Source organism: Hippopotamus amphibius, chromosome 7 (assembly GCF_030028045.1).
Source record: "Hippopotamus amphibius kiboko isolate mHipAmp2 chromosome 7, mHipAmp2.hap2, whole genome shotgun sequence".
Classification (NCBI taxonomy): domain Eukaryota; kingdom Metazoa; phylum Chordata; class Mammalia; order Artiodactyla; family Hippopotamidae; genus Hippopotamus; species Hippopotamus amphibius.
In genome coordinates, this window is record NC_080192.1 from 97,992,983 (window position 1) to 98,007,925 (window position 14,943).

General features: G+C 34.6%; 1 protein-coding gene across 2 annotated transcripts in view; it reads right to left on the bottom strand.

Moving 5' to 3' along the window:
• Window positions 1-16: 16 nt before the first annotated feature.
• The window catches only part of REL (REL proto-oncogene, NF-kB subunit), a 42,155-nt gene continuing 27,228 nt past the window's right edge, over window positions 17-14,943 (bottom strand). The window contains exons 5-10 of one of the 2 annotated variants that reach the window (XM_057741099.1): window positions 11,564-11,704; window positions 10,329-10,433; window positions 9,825-10,037; window positions 9,176-9,244; window positions 8,969-9,040; window positions 17-7,879 (exon numbers count right to left, since the gene is read on the bottom strand). In XM_057741099.1, the coding sequence (XP_057597082.1) occupies window positions 7,089-7,879; window positions 8,969-9,040; window positions 9,176-9,244; window positions 9,825-10,037; window positions 10,329-10,433; window positions 11,564-11,704 (1,391 nt within the window). In that variant the 3' untranslated portion in view covers window positions 17-7,088. The remainder of the gene's footprint in view (window positions 7,880-8,968; window positions 9,041-9,175; window positions 9,245-9,824; window positions 10,038-10,328; window positions 10,434-11,563; window positions 11,705-14,943) is intronic. The other variant, XM_057741100.1, reaches the window with a different exon arrangement.

Here is a 14,943-nt window from a genome sequence, read left to right on the forward strand (position 1 = left end):
AAGAAAAATCTTGATATTTTTAAAGTCAAATAGCAACAAAATTTTTTAAGGGTTTTAGAATTTTTTCCATTTATTATATTATCAAGAAAAAAATCACTATACAAGATATTACAAAGGTAATAAAATATTCTGTACAAAAGACATTTTGACATTCTAAAAATGGTTTCATCTTTTAAGTATCAAACTTAACATTAAATAATAGAACACTGACTAGGGAACACTGAGAACTTTTAAAAATGCTTTTCAGTGCTTCAAAATTCATCTCAGTCATTAAGAAGCATATACAAATACTCAGAACAGTTAAAAAAAATAAAACAGTGCCTTTCTACAGGGATCTGGATTCATCACAGTCAACAGTATTTTTAAGTACATTCTTTTAAAATGGAAGTCATCTCGAAAAGGGTTCATCTGCTCTCAACCATGCATTTAAGAATGCCCATTACCCCAAAACTGTGTTTTCCTTTCCATCTCAAAGCTATCTGAGCTGTTCACCAGTGACCAATATTTTTAGCTAATTATCCAATAAAATCAAGTGTGTTACCAACAAAATCTCCTGAAACTGAATTCCACAAATGGATCCCCAAACACTCCAACTTATTTTTCACTACATTTTATGCAAAGCTGTAATGTTTTGATTAAAGTTTAAGAAGAAAAATAGGCAAGATGAATGTCTGATATCTTAACAAGAGTTTCTATTTTATCTGCTGATATTCCTGAAAACTTGATTTACTGAAGCACCAACATTTTGTGCTAATTACTGTGTATGACTGTTCACACATAGGTGTTTAATGAATTTTTGGTGATTCTTTAAATTTTTGAGTCCAATTGTAAACTGAAATTGTAGAAATAAGAGATGGAAGAATAAAGACGATGATCAATGCTACTCCCTTTAAACAGATAATTACTAACAGGTATTTTTTTCTAATAAAGCCGCAGACGTTTAGAATAGCAAAAACATTTAGAAGAAATAATTGTTTAAAAATTGTATCTGTGTAGTGAAAGTAGTGGAGACATGATTACTTTTGAGATTTGACTTTACTGACTGATAAGTTTGTACTTTAAACTCTGCTAAGATGTATTAGTTAAAATATTAATTTGACAAAGTCTTACATAAACAAAGGCATAAAACTGGATACAGACAACTCATACATTTATCTCTGATTTGCTACCCACTCCTGGATATGTTAAATGTTAAATAGCGTGAAATTTTCTATTATATGTGATGCAAAAAACACCCTAATTTTTCCCCTCTCATACTCAATCTCCAGAAACAAAACAGATCATAAATCTTTCAGTGGCCGCTCCATTAGCTATGATACTTTTTTTTTTTTTTTAAACATTGTGTGTGTGTGTGTTTTCATTTGGAGAGAGCTTTATTTTTTTAATTAATTAATTTACTTTTTGCTGCACTGGGTCCTAGTTGCTTCGCACAGACTTTCTCTAGTGGTGGTGGGTTCTCTTGTTGAGGAGCACAGGCTCTAGGCATGCAGGCTTCAGTAGTCGTGGCAGATTGGCTCAGTAGTTATGGCACATGGGCTTAGTTTGCTCCATGGCATGTGGGATCTTCCCGAACCAGGGACTGAACCCGTGTCCCCTGTATTTGCAGGCAAATTCTTAACCACTGTGCCACCTGGGAAACCCTGAGACCTCTTTTTAGAAAGATAGTCATGATACTCCCAATTCATAGTCAATTTTGGCAAAGAAATTAAGAGTCACAGAATTTCAGAACTGGAAGTTATTAATTGACCTTATCTTCACTATACAATAGGAAATGTCCTGGAAAGAATATGGCCAAATGGAAGTCCCCCAGATCTGGGCAATAGCTAGCCACTCTAAAGAGAAAGTCATCCCAGGGGTCTTACCACAGAATCTAATCCATAGTGATTTGTCACTCTGCGAGTGTTTGGATTAGAGATTAGCAGGGCCACAGGATATATGCATATGTTGGTTTACTAACAATATTTGATTTGCACTATACAATTTACAGTGTTATGCATTATTTTATTTAATACAACACACCTTGTGAGGTAAGTAGGCTGGGAATTATCTCCATTTTATATCTTAAGAGACAGGCCCATAGAAAGTGTGATCTGCTAAATATTACATAACTTCTAAGTGGCAGAGCTGAAGATTCAAACCAGATGTTCTGACTAAAAATTGCTTACTCATTCCATTTCTCCATTCTATTTAACAGCACATAGTAATTTTTTAAATCCCTCAATAAATCAATTTATGATATAAGAAATTATTTGGTGCTACTAGGCAGCCTAGACCACCAATTCTAAGTCTTTCTTAACAAGGACAGTGTAATTAGTTTTTCTGAAGCATTAGGTTAGAAATTGACAACCACCTGTTTTTGTTCACTAAGGTTTTAAGTAGGGAAGCCCAGTTACCAATGTAAAAGGCCATGAAGATAGTAGGTTCTGATGACAGAAATCAGAATAGTGGTTTTGAGGAGTAGAGAGATTGGAAAGGGGCATGAAGGAAACTTCTGGGGAGATGGAAATGATTATTTACATATGTAAAAATTCATCAACCTGTAAATTTAAAATCAGTCCACTTGTACTTTACTGTATGTTACCTCGCAAAAGAAAAAGACTGACATCTTTGAGAGCAAGACTTTTGTCTCATTCACCTCTTTGTGATTTCTAGCCCCTAACATGGTGCTTTGCTACATTCAAAAATGTGATTGATTACATGAATATTGGAGTTTCTGTGCAAGGGTAAGGTGCTGAGAAAATGCACCACAGGAGAACTGAGATTAAATCTGCCACACAGAGTAGAGAGAGAAGCAGTAAGTTCAGAGATATGAAACAGTCCTAATAACTGTGAAATTTCTACCTAATACGGTTGACACTGCAGGAGGCAGAGGGTAAAGCATTTCACAAGCTTGGTAATCTTGGCATCACTGGTTTTTCTTCCAGGTTAAATACCTTTCCCTTTAAAAACCATATCCTTGTCCACATTTTTTATAATCACACCTATGTCATTTTCACCCTTCCCTCTCTATTATACTACCATTTATTCAGCACCAACTATGCCAGGGATTGTGCTAAGTGATGGAATCCCAAAGATAAATGAGATAAACTTTATATAACTGTATAATTCACTGAGAGGAGTTCTGCAATAGGAGTATGTACAAAGCTGTACCTCAGCTAGGGAGGAAGGATCACGCTTCACAGAGGAGAAGCCCGGTCTTAAAGGCTATTTGCTATGGTTGTAAAGAGCAGAGGCAGAGTAAACAACATGTTAAAGGCATGGAGGCCTAGTGGCCTCAGAAAGTTTTTTTCCCAAGGAATGCTACCTATGTAGTACAGTATATGGACGAACAGGGTGTTATTTTTAACTGGAGCAACATGGAAAAGATTCTTGTGAGGGAAAAAGAATGAAGGCCTAAACTAAGAAAGCGGCAGGAATGAAGAAGGGACAAATGCAAGAGATTTTTAGCAGGCAGACCCAAAAGGACTTGATAACTCTTTGAGCGTGAGGACGAAAAAGAATAAAATGTGATTTTGAGGTTCCTATTAAATATCTTGGGTGGCAGGGTAAACTGGTAATGCCATTAATGAAAGTTGAGAATGCAACAGGAGCAGCCAGTTGATAAAGATATTCAGGTATCGTGAGAGAAAGCTAAAGCTTTCTCCTGAGCAGTAATGAGGTCACCCAGGGGGGAAAATAGCACCATCTGAGCGCTGGGGTTGAGACTCTGGAAAGAAAGTCAACCTCAGGAGTATCCAAGGAGGGAATGGTCAAGAGGATAGGTTATGGATAGGTCAAGCAGAGTGAAGACTGATAAAAAGACACTACATTTGACAAGAGAGGGTGTCGTTGGTCACTTTTCCCTAGAATATCATAGGAAAATAGCAGGAGATCAAAAAGAAAGACTGATAGGCTAAAGAATGACTGGGGGAGTGAGGAAATGGAGGCTGAAAGCATTTCATAAGTCTGGATGTGAAGGGAAGGAGCATGACAGTGGTAGGAAAGGTGTTGATCCTTTCTCTTTTAGGCTACCATGTTTATATAAGAAAGGCACTAAATGGTGATATGAGGATACAGAAACAGGATGGGAGAGAAAGGAATAGGGATCCAGTATACAAGCAGAGCTTAGAAAGCAAGAGGTCATGCTTTCCTCAAAACCAAAAGTGGGGTGATATTAGAACAGATGAAAGTATAAATACATTTAGAGAATAAGAAGCAGGTTGCCAATTTTTTAAAATTATAAAATAAAATCTATGATCAGTAAATAGCACCTGAAAAATGCATTGGAAATGCTCTGAACACAAATTTAGCAGGACCTTAATTCAACTTACACAGAAAAAAACCTACAGGTCAGTTGTTTAATTTAAAAATATCCATTTAGATATCCTAACAGTGTTTAAGCTGGTAAGTGCTAGTTAATACAAAATTATAGGATTCTGTATTAAAAAAAAAAAAGTTCACCATCTATAAGCCACTATCTGGAGATATCCCGGGTTCATATTTTGAACAGGAAAGAAATTATGGCTTCAGGTTTTATCTCCCTGGTACGTTCTACTAAACTATGTTATATGCTTACGATTTTTTTATGCTTATGATTTTTAAAGTTATACAACAGTATTTCATTTTGAAATCACAATTTCTGAGAAATATTAATGATAGTTAGGTGTCTTTAATCTTTTTCTTTCCAAACTATCCTGATCCCAAGTCTTATCTTGCTCTCATTTCCAGTATCATTCAACTCAGAATTTTAATTTTTATGACACTCACACATTCCCCATGTTGATGAAATTGACTAGTTTTACTCACTCCAGTAAACTTATGGTTTGATTGGATACTATATAAGTGAAAAGACATATTGTTTCTAGCTAGGAATATGTTCGACATTTATGGTAGGTTCTAGTTGTAAAATAAAGTAGGTCTTTAGTAAGCTACTTAGCATCATGACAATTCTATCACAATTAAGATTATTGTGCAAAGTCTACAATCATTTTGCCACTGGGATTACTTTGCTTTCAGACAATTTGGGTCGTCATTATTAATCATCAACCTGAATGTACATGATTCTGATATAATAAACTAAATGTCACATGAAGCAAAACTCTTAAAATCATAAAACCCAATAATTAAAGCTATTCTTTCTTTCAAAAACTGAAGTTCTATTAGTAGTACTGTGAATGTTCAATAAATATTTACTAAGTGCTTAATATGAAGCAGACGCTGTGCTACAAATATGGGATTCAACAAAAACACAAAAGTTTGCCCTTATGGAGCTTATATTCCAGTATAGGAAAACAAATATAAACCAACACTTGGTAAAATCAGATCTGAATGAGAAGGGGAAAATGGTAGTGGATGTGAGCAGGAGAGGGAATGTGGGCCTGCTCATTTTAAGGACTTTGGTCTTTAAGTGAGATGGGGAGCCACTGGATGGTTTTGAGCAAGTAAATATGATTTGATTTGTTTTAAAATTAATCACTGTGGCTACTTTAGGGAGAACAGACTGCAGGAGCTCAAAGATGTAAAGAGTTTTTGGAGGCTATAATTCAACCTATGCAAGAGATGATGGTGGTCTGGAACAGGATATTAACTGCAGAGGTTAAAAGAGGTTCAGCTTTGGATATATTTTGAAGGCAGGGCCTATCAGATTTGCTGATGGATTGGATATGGGAGGTGAAAGAAAAGAAGCAAAGATGACTCCATTGTTTTGGACCTGAGCAACTAGAAACATGGCATTGCCATTTATTGAGTTGAAGAAGACTGAAGGATAAGCACGTTTGGAAGGGAAGATCCAGAACTCAGCTCTCAATATGCTGAGTTTGAGCTTTAATTAGATTTCTATGTAGACATGTCAAATAAGCAGTTTTACATACACACATAAGCTCTAAGTCTGGAGTTCAGGGAGTGAGTCTAAGCTAGGGGTAAAATCTGGAGTTGACAGCATGAAATTGGATGAGATCACAGTGAGTTTGGACACACAAAGGAGAAAGGTCCCAGGAAACTGCTTCCTCTTAAAAACATGGATATAAAGCTAAAATCATGAGCAATTTTAGTGGTATGGATCTAAATAGTACAAAATATAGAGAACTCCCATACCCTGAAAGCTTACTTTAACTCCTTCTGTCCAACTTAGCATTTTAAAGAAATCTTGATTTACACGGAAACCTAAGAAACTCCAAAAAGCCTCAGAAAACCCCTTAGGGGTCACCTTGGCCCATGGGCCTCAAAAATAATAAGGTATTAATTTTTCCAATGACATAGCCATTACAGGTTTTACCTTAAACTTGCTTAAAAGCAAATATCAGTTAATTCATTTAACTAAGAATGCACTAATACATTATAAAAGAAATATAAAAAAGCATATAAATTTCTATTTTGGAATTTTCCTTTTACGACTGTTTCCAACTTTGTTTTCTACATACCCAAAGTTGGTTGTGTTTTTAATGGAAAAATTGATTTTATTCAATATTAACATGTCATCATACATTGGTTTACATAAATTTTCTTTGTATGTAGGATTCCACAATGCATCATAGCTAGGAGTTCAGTCTATATGGAGTCATCTACTTTTGAAGCAGAAGTCTCCTGTAAATGCTGGACTTTTTCTAACTCTTCCTGAGGTTGGGAAATGAGTTCATCCTTCTCTTTTAGCTGCAGCTTCAAGCACTGAGCATTCATCTTTTATATCCCAACAAATTCTCTGTCAGAAAAACAAGAAGCTCCCAAGCCAAGATTACCTGGAAGAGGAATCTCCTACATACCTAAAGTTAAAATTTACAGTTGACCCTTGAACAACACAGGGGTTGGGGTGCTGACGCTCTGTGCAGTGAAAAATCTGTGTTTAACACTGTACAGTTGGTCCTCTGTCTCCATGGTTCTCATCCATGAATTAAACCAACCTCAAATCGTGTTGTACTGCACTACATATTTAGTGAAGAAAATCTGTGTAAAAGTGGACCCGCCCACACAGTTCAAACCGGTGTTGTTCAAGGGTCCACGATATACTGTGGTATATTCTCAGTCAGAGAAATATATAATGTTGCATTTATAAATGTAACATCAAGATGGGTTACCTTTAAAGGGATTTAATTCTCGAATTACCAATTTATATCTTACAAGTTAACTTGAAAAAATTCAAGTGCAAATGAGTCACTCAATTGTTCATTCTGCATAGCGCCAATACCTGAATACTGACTATTTTGAACAAAACTATGACTGTTTGGATTAGTACCATTTGATGGTCCTGACTCATTTATCATACTGTTATCTGCACAATTAAAGTCAGATCCCTCAAATGCCTCTGATTGTGAAACAAAACCACTAGTACTAGAACTGGCGACTGCAGACATACTGGAAGAGGACATCTGATGGAGCTGTCTGAAGTCTCTTGGGTCTAACACTGAATTACAGGAAGGATTTTCAAGATTCATACTCACAAGTCTCGGATTATCAGTCTCCCTCATGCTGTCATTATTGGGCGTTACCATGTTCACACGGCAATTAGGCAGCATGCTGGCATCAGAAATACCATATAAGTTAGCTGTTGACACGGATGATGCTTCCATTCTGCCTATGTCATTAGTATTGTTATAAATGCAAGCATTAGATGCATTCAAATCATTCACAACAGGACTTTCCAGGAATGGTGGGATAACTTGTGAGTTAGAGGGAAGTGTCCCTGTTGAAAAACTACTCAGTGAATTTGTATTGATTGAGCGTGAGATGGGATGGGCCACTGATGACCAGCTTGAAGAAGGCTGAGGTACCATGGAGGGTATGGCTGAAGCATGATGTGGCAATGCACTTGAGATGGATGCAGATGCGGAATAGTAGGATTCCGCTTGACTTGAAACTGGCCTGGATGTTTCTGTCAAAACCGCACCATGAGAAAACAAGTTTGGTTCTGTGGAGGAGGAAATGTATTTTTACAAAACTGAAATGAACAAAATTATAAACAGCATTACTTTTAAATTAAAATCACATAAACACTAATAAAAAAAACTTTTAAGGAAGCCGATGTAACACTCCAAATAAAAATGTTAAATAGCACTAAAATTATTACATGAGTCCAAAATTGAATTCTTTCATATCAATTGTTTTACAAATACCCATAAAATAATTTTGGTAAGGTATTTTGACACAGAAAATTTCATTCCAGTTGAATGTGGAAATCTAGCTTCTGAGGTATTTTTGAAATGTGAGATAAATATCAGAATGTCAGTTAATGGGCCTCTAAATATTCAAAATCATTTCATATTCTACTCTTTTTGCAGAAAATGGAGGGATGGGGGAAACATTCATTAGGGATGACTGAAAAAATCTACATAAATTCTAAGCTATATTAAGATATAACTCACTCTAAGGTACTACAAAATTCCCAGTCAGATAAAAATGGAGTCTGTATTAATTTACATGTTATATGACTGCTGTACATATTAAACCAAGAAAAAGCACCAATTTAAGAATGTAAAAAGAAAAAAAACACTTCTAATTAACCCTGGTCAAATGATCTAAACCAGAAATTGGCAACTTTTTTCCCCATAAAGGGCCAGATAGTAAGTATTTTAGGCTTTGTAGGTCATTAAAGCTTCTACTGGTACTACTCAACTCTGCTGCTATAGTACAAGAAAAGCAGCATAGGCAATATGCAATCAAATGAGCTGTGTTCCAGTAAAACTTAGAAAGAAAGAAAGAAAGGCAACTCACCAGATCTAAACCATTTCTTCTATGACACACTATAATTAGTAAAATTACCACCATATGAATGAAATGTAATTTCTCAAACAATAAATCCCCAAAACATAATCATAGTTGCCAACAGGACTTTTGGAAGCTGAGATCAATTCATTCGATATTCATAGCCATGAAAAAATATGTAGGAAGTGGAATAAATCAAAGAGGCAGTTTTCACTCCTAAGAATGGAATTCCAATATACTGTGCAGAGCACTGGTCTCTGTGATCACAAGGAATACTCTATAGGGAATAAAATACCTTTTTTGATGTATCTTCCTTCTGCAGTTGATCCTAGCAGACTAGGTCTAGGTCTTTCAGGAAAATTAGGTCCTGTGATAAATTTTTTCCATTATTAAATGTAATTTGAAAAACAACAGTATATCAGATAAAATTTGAAAAACTGAATAAAGCAAAACAAAAAAAAACAAATTTACTTAAATACAAATCAATCTAAAATATTCTTACCACAATCCTGCCATAGTTTGTGGAAAAGTAGATTTGTTTTTTGTTTCTTTGCTTTATTGCCATATGTATCTGGTTAGAAAGAGACCGAGAAAACGTGTGAGTCATCATGGGATTATGCTTCCTCTCCTTTACTAAATATATAGATGTTTTATTCCTATATAGAAAATGCTTCAAATAAATGTACATAATATGGATTTGTAAGTGTCACAAAGTACATCCCCAGTCAGTAATAAAGGATATTTTTCTCTTAGTAAATAATAGTTTATAATATTCATCTTGTTTTCTTATAATACCTACAAGTCACCAATGTCAATTAATGCACTAAGGGCAGATAAGGACCAAAATGGAGACTACTTTCTGAGTGGCACGTTTGCCATCTATCAAGAGGGCACAATAGGACCAAAACAGAGTCTCAAATATAAAACAAATTTTGATAAACAGTATATATACTTTCATAATATTCCAGATACCTTTCCTAAGAAAGAAATTCAAAAAGCACAAAGATCAGTCAGAAATCAACCAAAACCTTTCAGGAAAAGAAACGTAAATTATGAATAAACATAACTATTCAAATGTATCTTACAAGAAAATGCTTCTAGCAGGACTAACTTTAAGAAATACATACAACACTACCATAAAAAAGTCATACCTTTTTCATCTGGAAGATATCTAAAATCCATAGATTCACTAACTTCCTGGTCAGAAGGTCTCCGCAACTGCATTTTTACTGTTACTGGTTCTGTTATAGCTTTGCAATATGGTGGAGTCTTGAAAACAATGGCTACTTGACGGTGTACATCAGCTTGTGAAAAGATACCTTTTGCTTCCCAATCATTCAACACAAACCGAACTTCTATGTCATCTAGTGAATATGAAAGCAAGTAACAAGTGGGAAAACAAAGTAAAATGTATGATCTATCAATCTAAAATATATTCTGAATTCAATGAAATAAACAAAAACAAAAACAAAAAAATACCTTTCTGACGGAAGATGCCTTAGAGGACTGGGATGGGGAGGGTGGGGGGGACTCGAGGGAGGGTGGGGGGGGAGTTGAGGGAGGGATGGAATACAGGGATATGTGTATAAAAACAGATGATTGAACTTGGTGTATCCCCCAAAAAATAATGATAAATAAAATTAAAAAAAAAATACCTTTCTGAACTTTGTCACAGAGTAGAAATATTTCATCTCCTCCTCTGACACTTCCACAGTTCTTGTTTACACGACAAATCCTTAATTCTGCAGTATTAGGAGCACCTAAATATAAAGGATTTTTTTAATGGGGTGATACCTTAGTAATATGTTTTATTCCTTTTTGAATGAGAATTTTAGGAAAACAACTTACATGACAGATAAAAGCTTTAGTGTATAAATAAATTAAGGACACAATACCTTAATTATCCACATCTGTGCCTTTCCTTTCTTAAGGGAATTGCCCTGGTTTAGAGCCTTCTTACTTCATTTCTAGGCAATTATATGTTCTTAATTAAATCTCCTTGCTTCTAAATTCTGATTCTTCCTATCCATCCTATACACTGTCATAAGATTTATCTTTTTAAATCATGACCATAACCCTATGGCAATGCAGTTCTCATGCTTCCTATTATCTGGTCAACATTATTCCAATAATTCCCTGGCATTCAAAACTCTCCATGATGAGGATACTCTGATTTACCTTTATAGCTCTATGTAACCCACTATCCTTCTACATGCAAAATTGGTATAGTCATACACCACTGATGGGTGCATATATAAGAGTATATACATACACACAAATATTTGAGGGCAATTTCATAATCTTTCAAAACTATAAATATCCATATCCTTTGATCTTTCACTTGCCAACATTTCTACTTCAACAAATTTAAGCTAGAGACATTTGCACAAGATATGCACATACAGGATATTTATTGCAGTACAATTTGCTAAAGCAAAAAGAAAAAAATTGAGAGGGAAACAAACCAAATGTCTTATAATAGGGTAATAGTAAAATTATGATACAGCCATATAAGGAAATATGCAGCTACTGAAAAGAATAAGGTACCTGAAAGGAAAGAGGGTCAAGATATATTGTTAAGAGAAAAAAAAAAAGTTAAAAAAAATCAGTGACGATTTTTCGAAAAGTTGCCAAAAATATATTGTGTGAATGATGATGATGATGATGAGATGAGGTATGTATACACATGAAGAAGCAACTGGAGAAATATCTTTGGAGGATGAGATATATAGGAGGTTTACCCTCCTTGTTGTCTAATACAGACAGATAACATCTCCGTACTGTTTGAATTGTCCCTATAATGAACATACTCTTTTTCTAATTACCAAAATACTTAAAAAAACATTTTAAAAAAGTTAAGTCTATAAATAGAAGAAAATAAATTACTTACGATTGTCATAAATTGGGTTAGAGACCACAGGAGGTAGAGCAGTTGTCAAATTACCATGTTCGTCAGGGAGGAAAACTTGAAAACATAATCTCACCACATTGAGGTCGCAATCTTCAATATCAAGCAGCTGTTGTTCAGGAACTGAATAGTATAAATTTATTTTAAGAATACAGAATAGTCACAAAGAACTAAAATCCTGCTAAGTCCTCCTCCCTGCCCAATACAGCTAATAACCTTTAGTAGCATCCAAATCTGTACTAACAAAAACAGAATGGTAGGTACACAATCTCAAAACTGCCTTTTATCCTTTTCATTATATAGTCACTATCCAACATAATTCATTGTTATGACCATGGTCAGGAAGTAACTACCCCAGTCGTCTGGAATTTACAGCAGAATCCAAAACTGACATAAATCAAATTTTTACAAAAATGGTTGCAGGTTATACACAACAGAGAACAGGCATTCATTCATTCATTCATTCATTCAACAAACATGTATTTAGTCCAGTCATGTATTAAGGACTCTGTAAATTATTTCCAAAATCTGTAGAAGAATTACTCCATTTTACAGATGAGGAACTGATTTTAAAGAAATGAAATTACTTGTCCAACATTTCACAGCTAAGAAGTGGCAGAGAAGAATTCAAACTCAGGCTATTGAATCCAGAGCCTATACTCTTAAAAACTGAACTCTATTAGAAAATTTTACATATGTTTTGCATAAAAATGACATGACATACACAGGAATATCTACTAAAACTTGTATCAATATTTTAGGGATTAAATACCAAGAGTATACTAGATGTGGTAAGTCAGCTATTTTCCATAAGAAATTTTATGTGCAAACTAGGTTTGCTTAAAAAAACAAAGAAAAAACCTACAGTGGGAAAATTTTCTGAAAAAAAATTTTTTTTAACATTCTTTATGACAGAATATAATATAATGACAGTTTGTTAAACTGCTATTTAAAAGAAATCCAGTTCGAAAGGAAAATATTACTGGCTTTTCAAAGAATACTATAAGGTGTAGCAATCAACCATAACTAACACAGCCAATATTTTTAAAAAGCACGAAATACACATATTAAATTACATGAAAATTATTATTTTTCAGAAAGTGTTGAAATATGAAATACTAAATTTGAAAATAGTTAAAACCTAAATTCTTTAGTCTTACAGTTAGAAATAACTAATAAAAAATGGCAATGTACTTTTGACTGTTTTTATTTAAACTATACACAGTAGCTATTACATTAAAAATTATTCCATTATCAGCATCCTTAAGCCTAGCATTTCAAAGAGCCTACAAAAACATATTTGTACAACTAAAAAGGTCAAATGTTATGATACAAACACCTTTGCCACAGCAGCACACTCTACTGGCACAATTAGGTAGGCAATGAGAGATCTACCTCTTCAAAATCATTTTTTACAACACTATAGAGTTCACGACATTGTTTCTTAATTCCAAAGATGAGTAATCAATATACATGAAAATAAATTAGTAGTTAAGTGCTCTGACAAGTTTAAAAACAAACCTATGTGAATGGATAAACTAATTGTGACAGCTATACAATAAAAAAGAACTATGGATATATACACAAACATATATGTATCTTGAAAATATTATGTGAGCAAAAGGAACCAGATATAAGATATACCACATGCTTCCATTTATATGAAAATTCTGGAAAAGATTAATTGATGGCAACAGAAAGCAAATTAATAGCTGACTGGAGCCAGAGAGAGGAGAGGGAATTGACTGGGAAGTGGACAAGGAAATTTTGTAGTAATAGTGGTGGTAGTAGAAATATTCCTTATCTTGCTTGTGGTGGTGTTACATATATTGGGGTGGATCCTACTGTATATAAATGAGACCTCAAGAAAAGTTTATTTAAAATCTTTTAAAATAGCACATAAAAGAAAAATAAACTGGTTAATAAACCAGGAATGGAAATGAACATATATTTATTATAAATCACAATATCACAGAAACCCAGAGAGGTAAGTTCAAAACAAGAGGCCTCTTTTTTTTCTCAGATATAGCTTGCCAATTTTGTAAGAGGTAGCTAAGAGGAGGAGAAATTGAGATGAACTCTCAATAGACTATAGGCAAAAAAAAAGAGTTTTCATGGCCTGCCAAGGATGGAGAATCTGATAAATGCCCAGTGCTCTGGTTGGGGCTCTGGAGGAGCTATACCCTAGGAGTAAGGGTGAACTGGATGGAAAGATACCAGACCTCATAGGGATAAAAGCCCAGCTTCAAATAATCTAAATCATTCACTAATTTTAGATGATCTGGGACTGCTAGTGTGACTAGCCACCTACCACAAGAGTGTTGTCTTCTGAAGGAAGATAACACCCTAGACCTAAACAACTTTTCACATAGGATGACTGGTATTCTATTTTAAATAAGCAGGCACAAGAAAAGACAAAGTAATTTTTTTTTTTAAAGAAAAGAAAAACAACAAACTATAGAAACAGACCACAAAGATTCCAAACAATGAAGTTTTCAGACACAATTTAAAATAACTACTTAATATATTTAAGTATATAATATATTTAAGGAGTTAAAGACAATACTGAGTTTAGTAGAGTACTTGAAACTATTAGAAAAGGAACCAAACAAAAAATTCTAGAACTGAAAAATACAACCTGAAAAGTTAAACATCATCAAATTTATCAACTGTTTTATAGAAAACACTTTGTGTCTTGTCTTTCTGTATAAGCCAAGGACCAAAATCTACTTACCAATATTTTATACTAAGAGTTTTTAAAGTGCTGATTTAAAGTCTTTAACCTATTTGAAAGCTGATTTTTATATATGGCGAGAGGTAGGGAATCCAACTTAACCATTTTTTTCCAGCTTCACTTATCAAATATTTCCTCTCTTTCTTTTTTAAATAAATGTGTTTGTTTATTTATTTATTGGCTGCATTAAGTCTTCATTGCTGCACATAGGCTTTCTGTAGCTGTGGCGAGTGAGGGCCACTCTTCAATGTGGTGCATGGGCTTCTCATTGCGGTGGCTTCTCTTGTTGTGGAGCATGGGCTCTAGGCACTCAGGCTTCAGTAGTTGTGGCACACAGGCTCAATAGTTGTGGCTCACGGGCTTAGTTGCTCCATGGCATGTGGGATCTTCCTGAGGTAGGGATCGAATCCGTGTCTCCTGCATTGGCAGGTGGATTCTTAACCACTGCGCCACCTAGGAAGTCCCCCTCCCTTTCTCTTGATCTGACATGCTACCACTGTCATTTACTAAAGTTTCATATATTCTTAAGTCTGTTTCTGGACTCTCAATTTTACTCCACTGGTCAATCTGTCTATTGTTACCCCAATACTACTTAATTAGTACTACTTCATAATAAACCCTAATATTT